Below are 21,585 nucleotides of genomic sequence, written 5' to 3'. Positions count from 1 at the left end.
TCTAATATTGTAATAATTATAATAAAATTCTCGCGTGTTATAAATTATTTTTTACATCTTATAATACAAGATTAATATATATAATTAATGATAAAATAATTCTTAATTTTTAATTAGAATAACTCTATTCTTAACTTTAAAATTTTTTCTCTCGAGGATTCTTTTGCAGGAGAATCCTTCCTTGAATACTTCATATAGAGAGACAGTGAGTAAGAAGGAAGACCGGAGAGGGTTCGCGCGCATTTGCATGAAGCTACCATAAGCGATTTTCCGTCGCTCTTTATATAACCACTAAATTCAGTATTACGATCGCGCCCTCCCCTCTCTCCTTTCTCACTTTAGTCTGCTAAGCAGGACATGTATAAAAGCCCGCCGGCAAAAAGTGTGATACGTAGTATGGAGAGAGAAATTCGTGCGGGTATTGCGCGAGCGGACTCGTACGTGACCTTGGAGAATTAATGGTATCCAATGTAAAGTCGAAAATTATTTTCGACCGGCCAATATCCAATATCGTCGAGGTGAAATATATGAGTGCGCCGTGGTCACCTTCGATCCATTGACTGTTTATAAAAAGTCAAGCTTTTGCCGCCGAAATCTTTCGCGAACGTATTTGAAATCGATGCGATTGCATTGTCCAAGCGATAACGAGAGTTATATCATGTAATATTAAACAATATTTAACAATATGTGAATTAATGCAATCCTTCAATTATCATACACAGATTTACTATTATTGCTATTATTATCAGTTTCAAGATGACTTGTTAATAATTATTAGTAGAATATGTGAGATTGAGATATAATTAAATAACAGGTATTAATTGCGTGAAATCGATCGATGAAAATATTTGATGTTTATTATTGAACTTCGTCAATTATGTGATAATAAAATTTCAACGAACAAATTATAATCGATCTCTGCAACTGCGAAAGTTTTCCCCCACGATGAGATTTTAAGGTAATTAAATTTCTACTAAGTGGAACTACCGTTTTTAATTCGGTCTTAACAAGAGTAATTTGGTTATATCGATTTTCAATGGCAAATTTCGTCTAGGAGCAATATTAAATTCCCTAATTAATGGCGTAACGGGCGAATAAAATTTGATATTCTAGCGTTGAAACAATACAAACAGCCGGAATCAAAGGTACACATTATCAAGCTCGCCGGCGCTCAGTTTTCCCACCAAATATATCTGTATTGTTGTATCAGATTGTATCAGGATTGTATCAGAGATACAACAATTTTATCAGAAAGGAATAAAACTACCCAATTCCATTTCAACTTTGACTTTACCCGCAGAAAATTTTTCATCGGAAACTTTTCCAATCTTCTATCAGTATTTTCGTTCCGTTCTTTAATCGGTCACAAGTTTTCTAGTGAACTCAGCCGTCACAAGTAATACCTGATTTTTATTTCTGATTGCCATTCTCTTCCGGCGATATATTATAATTCTTTCAAATTTATTAAATATATGGAAAAATTTCTTATTTAATATATTAAAAAGAATTATACTAAAAACTTAATTTGGATAGCAATTATAATATACGTATTATAAAACGGGCATTCTCAGTGGCATATTTTTTCAGTTAAACACAAAACGCGCTTGATATAAAAAGAAATAAATTATTATAAAAAAAGATTGACGTAGAACAAAATTATATAAAACATACTATCATAATATTTTATTTTATATAATAGAGAGAGATATATATGTATCTATAATAGGAGTGAAAATGAAGTTTACATCTTTTTCCAATATTGTGTCATATCATATAATATTTTAATGAAAATCTTAAATTGTAATTTTTAATTAATATTAGGAAAATTTAGTAAATATCTTGATGAAAAAGTTAAAGCTTTTAAAAACAAAAGTGTTAAGAAAGAGAGAGGCAAATCTGTTTCTTTTAGACGATAGAAAAATTCGTAAGACGTTTTAATGGTCTCCGGGAAAGCCGGTGTTCTGATTAAATCGCCTTTCACGAACCAGCCGGTACTACTATTATAAAAGTTGTAACAGCTTTATTACGGCCGCTCGGCTGGAAACGGAAGAATTTTTAATTTCGTAATCGTACAAAGACGATGGCTTTTGAGTTTAAGACTTGAACGAATATTCAGCGTCATTCTTTGTGGATGTGACATCGCTTCTGTTCCTCTATTGGCTACAAGATTGAATCTTGAATTCAAAAGTTTGATCATTTAGTTTTCTTAAACAGTTATTTCTTAAGTTTCGTTATCGATGCATTCCTTTAATCCTTATCCCGAGATAATAATGAATCTGTTAAATTTCTTATAAATTTAAAGTAAAAAATTTCTATGAAAAATCAATTCAACGAATAATAATGCAGAAGACGATTGCAATGTTGCGTCGTTGAATTTTTTAATTAGATCGGTTTCTAGACATCTCGCGGATTATATTCAGCAAATATGTGCAGGTATAGCTTTTTTCTGATAATATTTTAACAATAAATAAAATGAATAAAAATGCGAAGGTTATTAAATATTGTAATTGCGATAGATTGATAAAAAATATATTGATAGATTAATAAAGATTAATAAAGATTGAAGAAAAATTTGAAGAACTTCTCGTTATGCAAAACAAAGTGGATATATGATATGATAAGCGCGAAATATCGAAGAAGGAAAATCGTCTCGAAAGACGCTCGGGAACTAACGCTCGATCTAGAATTGCGCAATCTCTCTATTTTGGCTTTCTTATGGCCAGATCTTGGCTTTGTTCCCGAATTGGGAATGTCCTTCAGTCGGCAGCAAAACGGACATCTCTATGACATACATTTATTCTTAATGCTAATAGTGTGGGAGTGAAAAATGGTTTTATTCGCGCCATATTAATCATAAATGTTAAAATAAAGGCGATCGCACGATTCAACATGTACGTGAAATTTTGTTCGTTTTCCCTTCAAAGCTCAAAGAAAATTCTACTTATTTCACTGGCTTTCGACGTGCAGTAAATTATATGCTTTGAATTATATGGCCGTTTCGTTATACGCGAATTCGGGAGATTCCGCGCGCTTTATCGCGCGAATCTTACCGAACGCTGCCAAAACTCGGTAATATCATCACTTGAATTTACGTCCGAATCATGGCACCATTAATTCTCTAATATCATGTGATAGAACGACTGAGGCCGTCAATAAAGACAGCTTCTGTTTAGTTATTTCGTTTGAACAAATCAACTTCGAAGCATTATCATTTTGCGCAGCGGAATGTTTATTAATGTACTAAATCTATCTTTTGTTTTATCTTCTTTGAAACATTCTTATATTTTATGATTATTGAATTATTATTGCAATCCATTATGTTAATGAGAAATTTCATCAATAGTCAAATTTTGCTTTAATCAATGCTTAAATAATGCATAATTTTGCTTAATAATTATCCTATTTCAATAATATTTCTCTCTTTGAAACTGTGGGTTAAAAGAATTTGCAAATTAATTAATATAATATATTTGTTTTTAGAGACTTGAGTACCATTTTTCGTAATGCGACGTGTCGCGAATTAAAAATGACGTGCCTATTATCCGCATTTATCCATTAATGACTTATGTATTTGATCGCCACGAATCATACCGATTGATTTTACGGGGTTTCTTCTCGTCTTCTCGTCGCGGATAAATAGTTCGATTCAATAGTGTTTGCGCTGCGAGATTAATTGGCCTTGCCTCGGACTTAGGACTCGACCTATTCGCTCAACTGGCAATGCTAAATATTCCCGCGTTTATCGGCAACAATCGCGCGGCGTCATAATTGATCGAGCTTCATTCCGCACGACTTGATGCAGCTTGTCATCTGATTTGACGGATGACTTACAACTTACAAAAACAGCAACGAAAATTTTTACTAAGAAGTTTATTTTTACTGAGAAATTTGTTTGCAAAATATTATTAAAAAATATATTAAAAAGCGAGAGAGAAGAATATCACTTTAATCAAATTTTTACTTCTTGATTAGCTTTTGTCTGCGAGTTAGCGCGAATATAAATGGCAAAAGTACGTCACCTATAGAGAAATCTCGAGATAAAGTCTTACGTGTAAAAAATATTGTGGCTTTTTTCAGTCCACCGACTTTCAAAACAGCTACGCCGACATCACGCACGCAATTAAAGCTGCAACTGATGCGGGAGCAGCTGCAGGAGCAGGAGAGACGACAAGCGGAATTCCGGCAGAGCTTGCAGCAGCAGAGGCCAGCTGCCGCACCGCCTAGACCGGTGCCACCTACCTCGTTGCCCACTATCGGCGTCGATGTGCCACCGCAAGTATTACAAGTATGTGCTGCCATTGCTCGATTTACGCGATCGATGCTAAATTGCCCGCGCACGAGAATCAAATCATACAGTATTATGAGATTGCCTCGTACGAGATAATATTGGATTATTATATTAAATTTGCAGCTAGCAAATTTTATCTTATTTGTTTTTTCTTTATGTGCAAGTAATTATTATTAAATTTTATGTTTAATTATATAAAAATTATATATAATTTTTTTCCCGTAATATTTATTGAATATATTTTAGTCCTCTTTTGTCTGCCCTCTCTAACTTTTTTTCTTTAATTTTTATATATTTAATGTTAAGCAAAGTTTTGTATCAAACCTAGAGTTTGTGCTAGATTTCGTACTAAGTACCGAAGTGCCCAAAGTCCAATGCGATGGTCTTCCCGATGGGTAGTATCTTGTTATCCAAGTAGCGGGGGGGAGGGTCAAACATCCGGTTACCGTCGTTTGCGTTTCCGTCGCTTCAAGCATTATGCATATATATATATATACGTACAGGAGGACGAGTTAAGATAACGATATCTTATAGTTTCGAGGTTCTTGTAGTTTGCTGTATCGTAGTAAGGCGAGCCGAATTGTCGATAGCGTCGTTAATAGATCTATTGGGTACATCGTGTCTATATTGTTAAACGTCTCGGAATAATGTCAGGTTGTGAGAGAGGGCACGGGAAGAGACGTAAGAGTCGTCGTACGGTTTATCTTGCAATTAGCTCCACGCGCAATATGGTCACTGTGGTCACGAATGACCGATAATGTCTTCATCACATAATGTTTACACGCAAAATGATCTTTAAGATTGCAGAGACTTTATCTTTTTCTAAATATATAAATTACAATAATCCTAAAAAATTTTTTTGGAGTAACAAATCTTACAATAGAATAATTCATAATTAATTCTCAATTTTATTTTCTGCTAATGTATGTTAACCGCGTTTCTGGATCCTGAATCTTTAACCAATTTTTTCAAAATATTAAATTTAAAAATGTCGCATATCTTATGTGTGACAGTATATTTAAAGTAACGTCGCGAGTTAGCGTTGAACGTCAATTTAATTTTTCTTTCTTTAGATTTTTCTTTCGTATTAAAATATTTTTTAAAAATATCAATTTTATTGAATAAAAACAAAATCAAACTGGCCAATCAGGGCGTTTATTTCTATCTCCAATTTCATCTAATTAAATTTTATTCTTAATTTGATTGTTGACAACATAATTACAATATAATATATTTAAATTTAAATTCTCGAAAATCTGTAGGTGCGCACGCTGCTGGAGAATCCGACGCGTTATCACGTGGTGCAGAAGCAGAAGAACCAGGTGCGCCAGTACCTGCACGAGTCGTTTCGCGGAGGCGAGGGCGGCGGCGGCAATGCGGTCCTCGGCGGCAGCGCCGATAGCGAGGGTGGCTGCAGGACGCCGGTCGACGCCGGGCCACCGCCCGTCCCGATGGTGGTGCAAAGTGCACCGCCCGGCCCGCAGCTGCATCACCCGAAGCCGCAGCATCCTCATCTCGCCTCGTACCCGCATGCCCCCGCGCTGCTGCCGCATCACCCCGGTAAACCCACGGTGGTCTCGGTGAGCCCGGACCCCGCCACCACCGGCACCATGTCCCCGGGTTTGTCCAGCGTAGCTACCAGCAACTCTGAGGTAAGTTTGTATGTGTATGTGTGTATGTAATATATGTGCGCAGGGATAACATGAACGGTACAGCGCAGTATTTCTCATATCGGATAACGTGAGAAAATATTTGATTACTTTTTTTTTTCTCGTTTAGAATTTTAATTGTGTAAGTTAAAGTATAAAGATTAAATTATATAAATAAGAATTTTTTAAAAGATTTTTTAGATAAAAGCTAAAAATTAATTAATTCGAATTATTTGACATCGAGTTAAATAAAAATTGAAACGCAATTGGAAAATTGTATTACCTTACGTTGTTGTTGTGAGAGTAATTTTTAAAATTTAGAAATGCGCGAGTATGTTCAATCGAGATGGCGCATTCGCATTGAGATGCGAGGAAAGCTATTTTTCTTTGTAAGTCATTCCCGTTCATTTTATCCAATCTAAGTGCGATTGAGTTTTCGATTGACGCTAACTGGTCTTACGTAATCCATCGGTTATCCCGCATCGCCGGGCGCGATGGATTCATTCTCTCTCGCTTGTTCAATAATTAATCACAGATGCTTTCGACATCATCGATTCTTGCATAATCTCGCGAAATGCACATTCGCGCCATGAAAATAATTTCTCGGCAAGACTCTACAACTCTCGCGTTTGCAGTTTTCTTTAACCCGATTGCCGATACTCCCGATCATTTCTCGTCGTCGAACGAGGTACGAACGAGGTATTGTTTCTTTTTTCTTTTCTTGCAGTCGTCTTAAAAGAATCCGCAAACGCGAGAGATCCGCGCATGCATTTAGCACTATACCAAAAGCACGTTTCATGACGCTGCAACATCCAAGTAGGATTCGCGGCACGCACGCGGTGCTAATTGCCGCCTCGGTTTGCAAATCGATCTGATTTGCGTCGCAAAGCAAATCCATAAGCGATCGCGAAGAGGAAACCACGAAAGTAGGTCCCTGGAAACATTTGGTTCGTATTCTCATCACGAATTTAGCACCGTAGCTCTTCAATTACGAATCTTCGGTGACACACCACGGTGTGCACAACATATTATTTTTATGGAATGAGCTATTTTTAACATCAAATAGCGAACGAGAACGCGAGTATCTGCGCACTCGTTAACTATGTTTAAAGAAAACGTTTCCATTTGAAACGAAACTTTTTTTTTACGGAATATAATTTAATCTGCTCATTATAGAAGTCTAATATTGGCATATTTAATATTATCTTTTCAATGCTATATTTTATATTTTTAACATCGTACCTTAGTGATACGATGCTTACTTTTAAATGATAATAGGTCAATTAAAAATTCAAAATTATTGATTTTACTTTTCATATTTCGGCAAAAACGGCAAAGTCAGTGACGGACCAAATATATTAATATTAATATTTGAATAAAAATTAACTCGTTCTCTCCTTCTCTCAAAGCGTCAAACGCTCTCCATCACGGACGGGGAGAAAATTTACCGCTAAATTCGGCGCTCTGATTTTAAACCTTTGCTTGCACACAACGTAATATTCCGTGGAAAACTTGGAATCAGCAAACTTTGACGTATCAAACGCGCGCCGATAAAGCTCTTTGCGTCACGTTCTTCTCAACTTGCCGTTAACGCAGAAATTTTTGTCGCGATTAATTCGTGCGACTTTCATCAAAAAGAGTTATAAGACATTTGACGTAAAGATTATACACATATATGTGCAAGATTTACTTAATCCTCCTACATCGCAAGTTATAAGTAATAATACGAATAAGTCCTTGGGTTGTGCGCGTAGTACCCGGTATATGATGCGTACAAGAAACGAACTGGTGGCTCGTTAACTCATCATCTTTACGATCCCGGGGCTCTTAATAAAGCGAAATTGTTTTTGGTGACGATGATATACGTACAAACATACATACATACATATACACATACGCACGACACACACATGCACACCACATACCACGAGCGACCGCCTTTAAATTGATTCTTTGATCCGTCGTACCCCGTCGTTCACATATACCGGGTGTCTCGACCAATACTCTCAATAAATGTTTACATTTACACGTTTCCTGTTAATCCACGCGCGAGATTTCCACTTGCGATTTTTTCTCACGTTGATTAAACTCTTCCGCGCCGTGAACTTCTCGGATATCAAACAAGTTCAGGCTATATTTGTAGGAGGAAAAAACCCATTCACGGAACATAGATATGGAATAAAGTTGCGATTATTGACGTAGGACGTAAGATATTTGCATTAAAAATACAGCTCTTAAATGAAAAGCAATTTTTTTATGCAACGAAGTTACATAAACAAATTCATTTATTTTCCTTTATAGACTATAATATATTATTGATTATATATTTCTTAAATTGAAAATATATAATATGACAATAATATATAATTAACTTAGTGAACAATATTCTCGAGCGATTATATCTGTTAATACATATCTATTATTATTTCAATCTTCTCGTCGATTTTACTTCTCTCGATTCGCTTTCAAGAAATTTCGTCACACGTACATACTTAGATCGCAAATATAATTTTATTCAGTGACGGAAGTCTCGAGAAAAATAGCAGCAGGTTAATATTTGCGCTTCTTCAAACGGCTACGATCTCGTTCGTCAGCGACCGTCCAGTGGCGGCTGGGTCTCCATTTTGAATAATGGATCAGACGCGCGCGTTTCGCGGGACAAAGTAGATATTTGCGGCATTCGCCGACAAGAGACAAAGTGCTTTTAGTCGAATACCCGCCTGTAGCAATTTGTGCGATGCATTCGTCGACATATATCCTCGATTATTATGGACGTTCGGCGTCGTCGATACCGCGAGGATATTCAATATCTCTGGAGTTCTACAAGGTGGAATGAAATATTCCGTTTGGCGAGCGCACGATTACTTTCGACGGTTCTACGGTACGTAGCGCCGTAGTATTGACCAGCTTTATTTTAATGAGGCATTTTTAAAGGAGCTATCATTCGTGTTCACAGCTTTTAAATATTCGCGATAACTCCTCTTTTTCTTTATTGTGAACGTTATTTTAATATACTATAATTATCAGACTTTATTGTGATAAACACATTGGATATGAATTCTTTTTCTATCACGAAAGGAATGTACACATCGTAAATCTTGTTGTGAACACGATATAAATCGAGAGCAAGTGCGGTCGCTTTTACTTTCGGTATACGTTCGATTGCGCCATGCGAGACAGATAGCACCGAGCAGCGATTTCTTCTGCTTTGATATTCGGCTCGCATCCGTGAACATGGAGAAATTCTGGTCTCTGTTGAACAGTCGTAAAAACAATCGTAAAAGAGACGACGCATTTAACATCTCTCGATCGCGTTATCTTCGCGCATCTACAATTTTAACGATGCCTTTTGTTCGGAAAAGTATATTTGTGCAAGCATATTCGAATGGATTCTACTCTCGAGATTTTATCGCGTGTGAGGAATGATCTCGATGCGTGCGTCGCCGATATCGTGACCGTTTGAGCGCAATTAATCTTCGTTACACGGTTCGTGTATCGAGTGTGTGTTCGCTATTAATTTCTATCAAGGTTACTTTTGTAAAATTAAAGTTTTACAAACATCTATGAATTTCTTACAACGATGAATACTATTAACTGCTCCAATTTCTGTAATATTTACATATAATTAATAGTGCTTCTGGAAACGGAGAATTTTCCTGCTTTTTTTTTTTTTTTTTTACCAAGTTTTTAATGGTATTTTGAGCTTAGGATATCTTAGAATTGCAAAATCTTGGCAGTCGATGTGCTATGGGCTTAATTTTCATTGGCCTGATATATTCACAATGTATGCAAATCTTAAGCTCTTAATACATCGTAGTTTGAATGGCTTAGGGTCTTAGTATGACCCCCGTATTTGCACCTGTTGCAATGCAGAAATGTCATTTGTACGCTAGCATTTATATATAACAGTTTCGCCTAATATATATTCAACAAGATTCACCGTCCAAATTGTATAATTCACAGCAAATTGCTAAATTAATTAATGCTTTTTCCTTTCATATTAACATATACAGATTTTTATTTTTAAAGACCAAGTTTAAGGAAACAACGACAGGGTAAAATAAAAAAATATCTAACCTAACAGTATTAATTAGAGTACTGATTATAAAAAAAATAATTTCAGAAACTTCTTTCTCTTTTTCTCTTTCGCACAAATAAGATTTCTCTAATCAGATTCTTAAAAAAAAAAAAATAAAAATTTTATTTTAGATGAATCGAATTATATGAATTTATTTCAAGTAAAACGCTGTCTGCTTGATATTCCATTTCGTACACGGTTTATTTGGCCGTTTGTCGCGCGAGACAGCAAAGCTATTATCAATTTATAGATAAAATATAAATACACATTGCTGGACCCGGAATCGATTGGCATAAATCTTTCATTGCGATCGAAATACATTCTGGTTTCCATAGCGCCAAGCGCATCGTCGACGAAGGCGGCTCGGAACGAAGAATCATAAATTAGCGGCGGCGCGGACATTTAGGCTCCGTTATGTAATAGATATTTTCTCCTCGCGTTCGTCTCTCTCTTCGCGTCTGACAAACTCCATCTAAATATTCCCTACCGCCGTTCCTGCCTTCTGCAGTATTTCAGCCGATTGCGCTGCTTGGGCGACTCTAGTTTAGTGACGTCGATAGATCGCGCTTACCAAATACGAGATCTGCTTCTGTAACCAAACCGAGTGTCTCGTATTTGTAACGCGAGCTCGGAATACGTAATGCCAAGTGAAAGAAAGAACCTAGATCTGTATCCGAATTTTTTTTTAGTGATTGTCTTGCTGATTTATATATATCATAAACTCGATAAAGTAGAAATTTATACATGATAGAGAGAAAGAGAGAGAGAAAGAAAGAAAGAATATATGTGCGATCATTGTTTCAATTTTTCTTGAAGCTTATTATTCTTTGCAAATTACACGAAATGTGACATAATGTGTAGAAATTGTTCATTCTGCAAACATTGCATATTATATTTTAGAAAAATTGCAAATTTTGAATATATTACACGAAAAATTTATTATATATAGCTTTTATTATAATAAATTAATATATAAATTTTTCTATAATACAATAAACAATATATACAATATCAATTCTATTTTTTCGAGTTATAAAAAGCAAATATGATGTAAACTGAAAATCTTTTTCTTTTTCTTTGAGATTATACGTTTATACGAGACTTAGATAGAGTTGTCGTCAAATTTTCGTTAGAAAGGAGTTGCATATGTGTGTTACATGCGACACAAAACAAACATCAATGTTTGTTCGTGTAATCTTCTTCTCGATGTCGATAATCAGTATTTGCATTTTACCTCTATGATCTTATCAAACCCCACTTTCCAGATTATGTGACGTAGGTATTTGACTTTTAAACCTCCGCTTTATTGTTATTATCTCATTTTATCATCTTTTTAACATACTTCATTTTATAAAGCATATCTTGATAAGAATAGCGACATTACGGCCTATAAAACAAATAGAAGTTGTCGGGACGTTGCAATCTACACACGTAATAAAATCTCGTCCCTCCGCTACAAATGAAATTTATATTTGCGCTCACGTTTAAAAAAAAATCACTTTATTTGTGCGTACGAATTTTGAGTAGACAAAAATTAAAATATATTAAATCTTTTTCGATCTCGGCCTGAAATTTAATGACCATATGATTTGCGCGGTGTCTCGAATGTAATTGTATAAACGTACGAGGTAAGCGCACGTTATATAAGAATAACCGTAAAAATATTATCAACACCTGTTAACGCTGTTATTATCGCGCTTTCTTTCAATTATCTGCAGCTGAATCCTTTAGAAAATATTTCAAGAAAAGAATGACAGCAGACACTAATAATTTACTGTATGCACACATATAATTGTTTTGTTGAATAAAAATTTATTTATGCCGTTAATTCGGATAACTGATGTCATACATACGCCGTCGTCTTGTTTTGAATAACAAGTAGAGAATTTCTAGAGAGAGAGAGAGAGAGAGAATCGAGTCCATCAGCTAAATTCTTTAGAAAATATTTCAAGAAAAGAATGACACAGCAGAAACTAATAATTTACTGTACACACACATAAATTGTTTTGTTGAATAAAAATTTATTTATGTCGTTATTCATATAATAACTAATGTCATACATACGCCATCGTCTTGTTTTCAATAACAAGTAGACAATTTCTAGGTTCGAGTCATAAACAGTCATGATTCTAAGTAACTCTTACAATCATCGTAGACATAAGATAACATATTATATCTCAATACTTTGACGTAACTACTGTGAGACATTTGAGGCTTGTTAGATCTCTATCGTCGTCTGTTTCATGTACCGACTATCTATTTTTCCGGTAGTTACGTAAGAAGAGATACAAAATCCCACATATCGAGCTTTTATTCGATAAGATTAAACTAATTGAAATAATCCAAGTAACAGTAATTCTAATATAATTAGCCTTTTAAAAAAAAAAGTATTACTCCAAAAGAAAAAGATCAATGAAAATTTAAGCGCAACTATTGATGCAATTAATTAATTATAGTAATTCAAGTATCGCCAAAAATACTAAAAAAAAAGAACGTTAAGTCTCCGAAAAATCATTTTTTTATTGTTTTTTATTTCGATAAATTCGATAGAAGTGAAAAGCGTTTCCATTTTTCTGCCGCAGTTCCTACAGAACGTTTTTTTCCATTTGCAAGCTTTATTTACGTAAAAAGAGAACACCATATATGTATACAGCGAAAATCTATTTCGGCGACGCGAATCAAATTTCTGAAAACGATCGATTCGATTCACGGTACACGATTGACGGCAACCTGTTGCGACGGCCGTCGGCGGTCGAATGAGCGGCGAGCGCGTGGCGCGCGAGCCGAGGGCGGCCGAGCGTTGACGGAAACGGCCGAGCGGCTGACGCGCGAACGAAGCGCTGCCGGTCGGGCTGGCTATGTTCAGAGCACGAGTACGTCGTCGCGTCGCGAGGTGTGTGTTGTTTGTTGCTCCTGGTGGGCGCGCAATCGTGCGCGCCGCCGCGTCCTATTGTCCTCCGAGAGGTGTGTTTCGCGCGATTGTTGACCAGTCAGCCATTTAGCTCCGTCTACGCACATACATCGTCGTGACTCACGCCAAGCGAGCGAGTTTACGCGGCCTTCGAACCGCGCGCGCTCTCTCGCCGGCACGTTTTGCTCGCGACGCCACCGTCTCCCGCGCCGCGCGTATCAATTGATCGATAACCAACGCACGAACGGGGTGCGCAGGGTGCCGTGCCTTGCGACGACGCGCACGTCGCCGGTCGCGTGTGTGTTTAGTCAGCGAAGAATTATATAGGCCGATCGCGGAGTGCGTCGTTTTCCCCGCGAACTTTAGTCGAGGGATTTATTTTGATTCCCCCCCTCCCCCTCCCGGACTATGTGTGTCTGTGTTTTTTGTGCGAGAAGGACGCGACTTTTCAAACGTTTGATTATAGCGAGCGATTACATTTCCAACGCGCACGTTATGCCGTAAAGTCGCGTCGTCAAGGACACCTCGTGCTTTCGTTCCAGACTTTTATGATTGTGCGCATCGGAAATGAGGAGGTAATAAATTGTCGATCTTTTTTATCATTAATTTCGTTAAGGACCGCTAATAAAGCGTCGGATCTGTGTGATGGTAATTGTCGAAGAAGGATGAGATCGATCGCGTCAGAGGAAAGTCCACGAATATAAAACTTGAGACTTTGTTCTTCGAGCGTGTAGTGCCGCTTGAAAAGGACGAGTGAAAGCATTAACAAGGCGTCGCATTACAAAATTTCACGGCAAATTTTATTCGTTTCAATACGCGATCGCGGAGTTACACAGGTACATATTGAGAGATAAAAACTCGAAGACGGTATAAACGTAAAACGTGACAGCCTTCGGAACGTTGGACAACTGTAATACTGATAGATTCAATCGGTAGACTCTCTCTCTCTCTCTCTCTCTCTCTCTCTCTCTCTCTCTCGTCGTTTCCAACAACGCAAGGATTTCCTCGAGAGTTTTCCTCGCGTGACCTCGCACCTTGTCCTTGCCAATTCATCGGTGTATAACCGGCACCGAGTAGCGACAATTCCGATAATATACATATGTCTCATTGCAAACTTTCCGTAAACGATTCCGCGAAACGAGAAAAAGGATCTATCGGCTTCAAAGTTTATATAATTCGAACAGTTTTTAAAAATCGCTGAGACGTATTAAAAAATTTCCATTTTTAATCGAATTGTTTTCGAGATATAATTGAACATCGTGATGTGTATATTTCTTTTTTATTTATATCATAAAGTACATTAATTGTTACAACTGCCAAATATTTGTAACTCAAATCATCGAATTTTATGAAAAGAAATCATTCGAGATTTCGAAAAAAAAAAAAAAGAACACTCAATGATCTCCAATGTTCCTGTAATTTTGATTACAATTCTCTATCGGAATCTTTTCGTCTCTGTGTTATCTCGTCGTTTTAAAACGTCACAGTAGAAAAGAACGACACGCTTCAGATTTAGGTTACCCGTATCATCGGACAATATCGCTCTCGAATAAACGAGTTGCGGATGAAGAGGTGGGTGGCGGGTGTTATCTGGTAGCCGCGACCTTGAGCCAGAACTCTCGAGCTCGTAGGTGAAACGCAGTGGGAATCGATAAACGCACAAAGCGAGCGAACAGCGAACGATCGAGGAAAATGTGCTTCTCCTTGTCGTCGTCGGCGCGGCCGTGTCGTCCATCCTGATGAAAGTGTCATCGATCGACCCAATTGCGATTGTCTCTCCGACGAAGCAGACGCCTGGAGCGAGGAAAGGAGACGACGGGCGACACGGATGACGTCGCGCCTAGAGAGAAACGCGCGGAATAAGAAGAAACGCGAGATTCAACCAGGTACGACAACGATACGGTTTCGTTATCTAATTGCCGGCGCGCTGATTAGGCAAACGTCTCAAGAGCATCGCAGTGACTTGCTGACAATCATCGCAGAGAAGAAGCATCGTCTTGGAACGACGTGTCTCAAGTTCGCTTGACTAGAAAAGCCATGTGACGGATTGAGAAGCGGATATTTCGGAGCGATTGTTTCGACATTTTCGACATTGTTGATGTCTGATTGTTGACAGTGTGTGTGTCAAATGAAAGAGAGAATTATAATGACTGATGGAAGCGTCAAAAGTATCGTTTGGGATCAGAATGACAGCGTGTATCAAATTCGTCGATCGCACGAGAAAAGTTAACAAAAAAAATTAATGATTCGGAAAAATTGGATATCCTGGAGTCTTCAAGATCTTCGATACATCAAGATATTCTTATCTGATCGCTGATAGTGATTAAATGAGTGTCTTTCGAGATACTGCAATCGATCGATTATCGCTGAAACGGAACGACACTGCGTGTTAATCGTAATAAAAATAATTATTTAGCGATCGTTCAGTATTTCCTTTCTTTCGAAATTCTAGAGTTCGCCGTATATTTTTTTCTTGCATCGAGTGATCACATCTCCTTTACAGATTATCGAATATCCAGATTCGATGCTTCGGAAAATTCTTTTTCGTGCGAGACGACTCACGCTGTATCGATCGGAGTTTAATTTAATATTTAAATCGATTAAAACAACGAACATGGACTATTTCGGTGCGATTGTCTCGGTGTGTTCGCTCGATTGATCGGAATCGGAGATCGACCGGCGAACATCGTGCGCGCCAGCAGCATCCCCGGAGCTGGTGCATCGATAATACTCGGAAAGAAATCGACTGGAAGTGACAGCTTTGCGAGCAGCACGTGTCGTTGTCAACGATCGCCGCTGCATCATGCCGGTGTTTAACATTATCACGCGGAGATGTAAGGTGAGTGAAGTGAGTTAGAGATTATCCGCCTCCCTCCCCTTTGTTTCGCGGGCTAATCTCAGAGATAATCAAATATTATATAATCACGCATTTTCGGCGCCATATGGCCTTCATCGCGACGATGTGGATAAATATCATTTTTAGATTACGTTCAGTAATGATCGACAAACAAAAACGGATACGGCCCCCTCTTGCGGAAAACATTGCTTTAGACGATCTTTTTTTTCCCATTGACTTTTTAATCTCGCGTCAAGGCTGAAAAATTCGTAAAAATGGCTGTTGAGTTCAACATTGAATATCTAGAGGTAGGAAGCTTTCAAGGTAACCGTTAATATTCAAGGTACAGGAGACGAATGGTATTATATAAATACTATTTAACTTTCATTTTTAACTTTCAATTTTGACTAATGTGTATCATTCGTTCTCTTTATCGGTCCGAAAGCGATCAATCCAGCATACGCATTACCGCTCTGTAAGTACCATGTTGAAAACTACATTTTGCCTTAATCGGGTCGTAACTTTCGTTTTCACGACGACGACGCATGCACTTGGAGCATGCCGTCATTACCGTGCAAGCAGCATGAAAAGTTAACAGGTTGTTTCGACCGTGCGCGATAATCACGTCGCGTTCTTCGCGTTCCGCGATTTCCACTCAAGCGACGAAGAATTTTTCTTCCAATGTGATCCCGATTTCCTGTTTTCGCGTATTTAATGATAAGATACAGCGTATCACAGATAAACATATTTTTTTTCTCGCTGCAATTCCTATCATTAACGTTACAGCTTTTTCAATCAACCTTAATTAATTACGCGCTTATTTTTTAAGTCCCACCGTAACAACAGAATTCTCGCGTATATCTTTAAATTGTTTTGCATATAAAATTAATCGAATATTTTATTTTTATATTTTATTTTATAAAGAATAATACATGGTAAGCGTATTAGTTTGATTTTCTTTTGCTTTGAGAGTAATTGTGTATATAATGGAAAAAAATATATAATTTGAGAATTATTTTAAATTGGCTTTTTATTGATTTTACAATTATATTTTGAAAATTAAGTTGCAATAATTTATAAATGTTTTAATTTGCAAACAATATATATGGAACTTTTTTTTTCTGCAAATTTTGTTACAATGTAATTTTGCATGAAATGTTATAATTTATACAAATTTTTCTGAGTAATTAAATACTAATCGAAGTCAATTTTCGCAAATATTCGAGCTTTATAGTATGATGAAGTTTGGGTTTGTGCTCGACAAACAATTACTAGCGGTTTGTTTACATTTCGATCGAATGACAGGCATAGTCGATGGGTAGATTAATCGTTTTATCAATGGCATGTTTCGACACGCCAATCTACGAGATGTCACGTATATCTTTTTCTTCCTATCTACGCGAATTGTCACGTATAATACTGATAATCTGTCAGTTGAAAGCATTCTTTTCGCAATATATGTTTCGACACGTAAGTACAGTGATTGAAACTGTCAATTTAGACAAAAATAACAATGAGACATCGTAAAATGCAAAAAAATTTGACGCGTTATTACGGATGTAAGATTACCTTTCTGTCATGATGTTATTTGCCTCTAGCAATTTGAAAAAAATCCATAATATATATTTACAAACACACGTACATATCTTTCTTTAATAATGATATATATTTTTCAACAATAAAAGTTTCGGCAATCACACATAGTTCTATACATATATAAGATATCATTGTTTTTGTTTTGACATTTATTAATCAATACATACACACATATCTAACGATTAGGAAACAATACGGAATAACACAGTTATCTCTCGTATTTCCGTTCGAAAATAATCACACGCACACTCACGGATTAATAATCTACATCCGGCTTGCCTCGCGGTGGGAATTCATGAATCGTCGTAGAATGAATCGTCGGAATCCGACGCGTTTTGATGGAGAGGAAATTCCGACACACGCGTATGTATCGGAAGCGCGTCGACATGAGAAGAAGAGAGAGAGAGAGAGAGAGAGATAAAAAGAGAGAAAAAGGATGCGTTCCCTTTCGGGTGCACCGGATGCGAGCTGGTCGGCCATCGCGTTCACGTAATCCGCATCCGATGAACATCGTAACGATACGCTGAGGTCAGGATAATGATATAATGCACGCGAAATCCTCGAATCGGTCTCCAAACTGACATAACATTAGAGACGTCGCGCGCACACACATATACGCTCGGTCCACGAAGAAGACGTGACGTGACGTTACATGTGTCCTCAAATAAAGCGTCGGCGATGTAGCCCCGTTACGTAACGTCGCGCGATAATCACGATAATTAGGTTGACGCTTCGAGATAAAAAGGTAACGTTCTGTGTACTTGCGGATGCGCGTTCACATATACGCGATGATAAGTACGTATCTCGCGTAATTCTTGATGATAATTTTCTTTCCAGATATATAGATACAAGGTATATTTCATTATTCTGTCGAGAGCACAGATATAAAAGACCAAAAAATTATCCGCCATTAAAATGGATAATAAGGTATTTCGCTTCGTTTAACTCTAATTGAATTTTATTTTAATACGTTATCTATGTTTAAGGTTTGCTTACAATTTAAAATTGAAAATTAAGAGCGTTATAAGTAGATATTTATAAACGTATAAATTTGGAAAGAAAAAAGAATGGTGTGCGCCATACGTGCGATATTTATGTCATTTCTTAAACACTTTATAACGCTCAATATTATGCGATACACAGTTGTAAACGTACGAATAAGACGTTGCGATTCGAGTTCGCTTCTGTCACGGACGAGTCGGCGGTATCAAATGTCAAATTATGCGTAATTTCGCTCATTGCAGCGTGCATGGCGCACACGCGACATTCAAGAATGAGGACTCGCCTTGAGGTATCACTTGGTACTTGGTGCCTGTTGATTGGATGTGCATTACAGACCAAGTATCTCTTCTCTGACAATAACTCTTTAGGGTAGTAATATAAACGTGATCTGGAAAGAAACGAAATCCGTAATACTTTGCGAATTCTGTTGTATTGCACGTCTACCAGATTACGCGACCATGTTTTGCATAAACGCATCACATTTCATTATGCTTTTTTGTAAATAGGAAAATAAATTTTTCCGCCTCGTTCTTGACTAGAATAGAAAATTAAACAGGTTGAAAGCATCATCGTTCTACTTGCAATACAGATTCAATCTACGAAAAAATTTTAATATTATTTTATATTTATTACCACATCCCCCATGTAAATGTCCGTTTTTTTTTTTTTTTTTTTTTTAGACTTGATATATAACAGAGTCGTTATACAGATAGTTTTGCAATATTTTTAAAAACACTCGTAAGGAGTTTTAAAAATAATGATATAAAAATGATAATAAATAAATAAATTTCTAATTGCGACAATTTTATTTATGTCTTTATTTTTCGCATATATTTTATACGCAATATTAAATTGCTAAGCATCTCTCCGTAATACCTTATAATGAATAAAATTTTCATAATTTTATAAGCAGAGATAAAAATATCTGAATAACAATGCAGAGTGCCAAGGAGAGTAAGTGTAAAGTAAGTGGCGTAGCAGCGAAATACGAGATGCTCGCAACGGCGGTGTCGTAATATCGCGCGAGGGAAATATACGGAGGAGATTAATCAAAAGCGGTAGATTCCTGAAAGTGTGAACGGTATAATGTTCTCGCCGCGCGAAGAAGCGCAGATAGCCGGTAATGTTTCCACATTTGTACCGGCAATCTTGCTGTGATACCGTCTATCTACGCGCTTATACGAGTTCGTGCGGTAACGCGTTCGTAACGTTGGTAACGTGGTACGCCTGGCCACGATTGATATTTGGAATTAACGCGAGCATTTATGGCAAAGGAGAAGGCGCTTTGACGATGACGGATTATGGAAATTACGCGCAATCGATTCGATAGCGACGACGAGGGTAATATTACGCCGGACATAGTGAAATGTATCGCACTAACATATTGTGCTCGCTCCAAGATTGATGACTAGTAAATTTCAACGCATTTCTCACGTTGCACCTCTCATAACTCGAGAGCACCGCCCCCGTCCGTCACGAGAGGAAATCTTAGAATAACAACTTTTTTACTCTCGTTTTTTATCACACGCTGAATTTTATTTAAATTTTACAATGTGAACACGAAATAATCACACATAATCTTAATTGTATTTAATAAGAAATTTAAGATGATATTTTTTTACCAAGCTACATGTCAGTATCATCCTTGATTTTTTTATTTTCTAAAATTTTCTCGGTAATATTAAAATTTCCCACGTGCCTCGATTTCGTGCGATTTCGACGGAAGACGCATTGCGGACGAGACGGTCTTGCGAGATAAATCCAGGTGCGGGGGAGATCGGTAGTTGGCGCGTATCCATCTTGAGGCAATGTAGATAACCGGCAATGCTCCTAATTTGCAGCGTTGACCTTGCTGATATGCCGCCCATCTCCGGTCCAAGATCACGCATAACGCGACCGACGTCTACCTTATTTAATATAACCGCCTGTTTCGTTATGTAAAATTATGCCGAGATAAAGTAAGGAGTATCTTTTATGCTCTGGCGCTCGTCTTCATCTCGAAATCGCATCGAACGTCGGAAACGAGCGGATTTTTACGAGCGCAGCGTATAGGAGAAAGAAGTGTATACTTGACGGGCATACTAACTGCTGTTGCCACGGGATGAAATATCGTATATCTTTATTGCCTTATCACGCGAGAGAAACCTTACCGGCCTTTATTTCGTAATAAAGGTCAGCGTTATGCCTCGTTTTTGATACCGTCATCACTATATTTCAAGATGCTTACGTTAGATAGCAATTCGGTCATCGTTGTGTAATTCTGTCCTGCTCTAGTGGCTTTAAAAATTTAGACAATATCCTGATGCACCCGTATTTCTAAAGAAAATAGCGGCGTAAGTCGGTAAAACAAAAATTTATAGCAGCTTATAGCACATTTTTCTCTTTACAAAGAACATAAAAAGACTGTGGAATGGTTGGATTTTACACATTAGATACTTTATGAATTTTCTTTGAAAAAATAGATACACATAAAACACCGCTGTTTCATCCAGCCATTCATTCGTTCTTTTAAAAATTTACATTTATGTTTTTAACATGTCCGTTAAAAGAGAAAGAAAGAATGGATTGTAAAATGTAATTCGGTAAACGCGAGGCACATTCGGAAGGATAACGCGTTTTCACTCGCGCCTTAAGTGCTCCATCGTTGTTTATCCATGCACCTGCGTTTCTTCGAGATGCGCGAAATCGAGGTATCGCGTGCCGCTAATGCATTGCAATATTTCAGAAACGCCCCCGAGAATTCAAAAACCCCCCCGCGTTTGAACGCGAGACATCGCGAACGGAGAGAAGAAATGCATTTCACGAAGATGTAATTATAGTGACTGCCGGCCTTGCCGGTGCAGCTGCCAATTCGTTGTGGGCGTTAAATATTGTGTATTGTTCATTGCCAACGTGACTCGTCGCTTATTACTTAATGTTACACACCAATGAGCGCTGATTACGATTTGCCGAGTGAAATTTTCATCGCGTATTATACATGTGTTATTAAGCGCTTAGCGCTTCGGCTTGACACAGATTTATGTTCTTTCTAGCTTAACACAGTGGATGTAAAATAATGTTGAATGACGTTTTACACAATGTCGAAATAAACATGTTGGCTATGTACAGTAATACATTTCAATATATCAAAGTATAAAAATTGTTGGCTTTTTATATTCTAAAATCTATATTTTACGTGAATAGATAAAACATTAAAGTCGAAATATTTTCAATTGAAAGTATTAA

At 37.2% G+C, this 21,585-nt stretch overlaps 1 protein-coding gene across 5 annotated transcripts in view; it reads left to right on the top strand.

The window, feature by feature from the left end:
- Nucleotides 1-21,585, top strand: part of LOC115237754 (microphthalmia-associated transcription factor) — a 105,059-nt gene that overhangs the window by 52,895 nt on the left and 30,579 nt on the right. For all 5 annotated transcript variants that reach the window (XM_029811003.1, XM_029811000.1, XM_029810998.1 and 2 more), the window contains exons 2-3: nt 4,078-4,285; nt 5,551-5,940. In XM_029811003.1, coding sequence (XP_029666863.1) covers nt 4,136-4,285; nt 5,551-5,940 — 540 coding nt within the window. In that variant the 5' untranslated portion in view covers nt 4,078-4,135. The remainder of the gene's footprint in view (nt 1-4,077; nt 4,286-5,550; nt 5,941-21,585) is intronic.

Source organism: Formica exsecta, unplaced genomic scaffold (assembly GCF_003651465.1).
Source record: "Formica exsecta isolate Colony F162 unplaced genomic scaffold, ASM365146v1 scaffold308, whole genome shotgun sequence".
In the NCBI taxonomy this organism is placed as follows: Eukaryota; Metazoa; Arthropoda; class Insecta; order Hymenoptera; family Formicidae; genus Formica; species Formica exsecta.
Note: the sequence above shows the minus strand (reverse complement) of the source record. Positions and strands in the feature narration are given on the sequence as shown.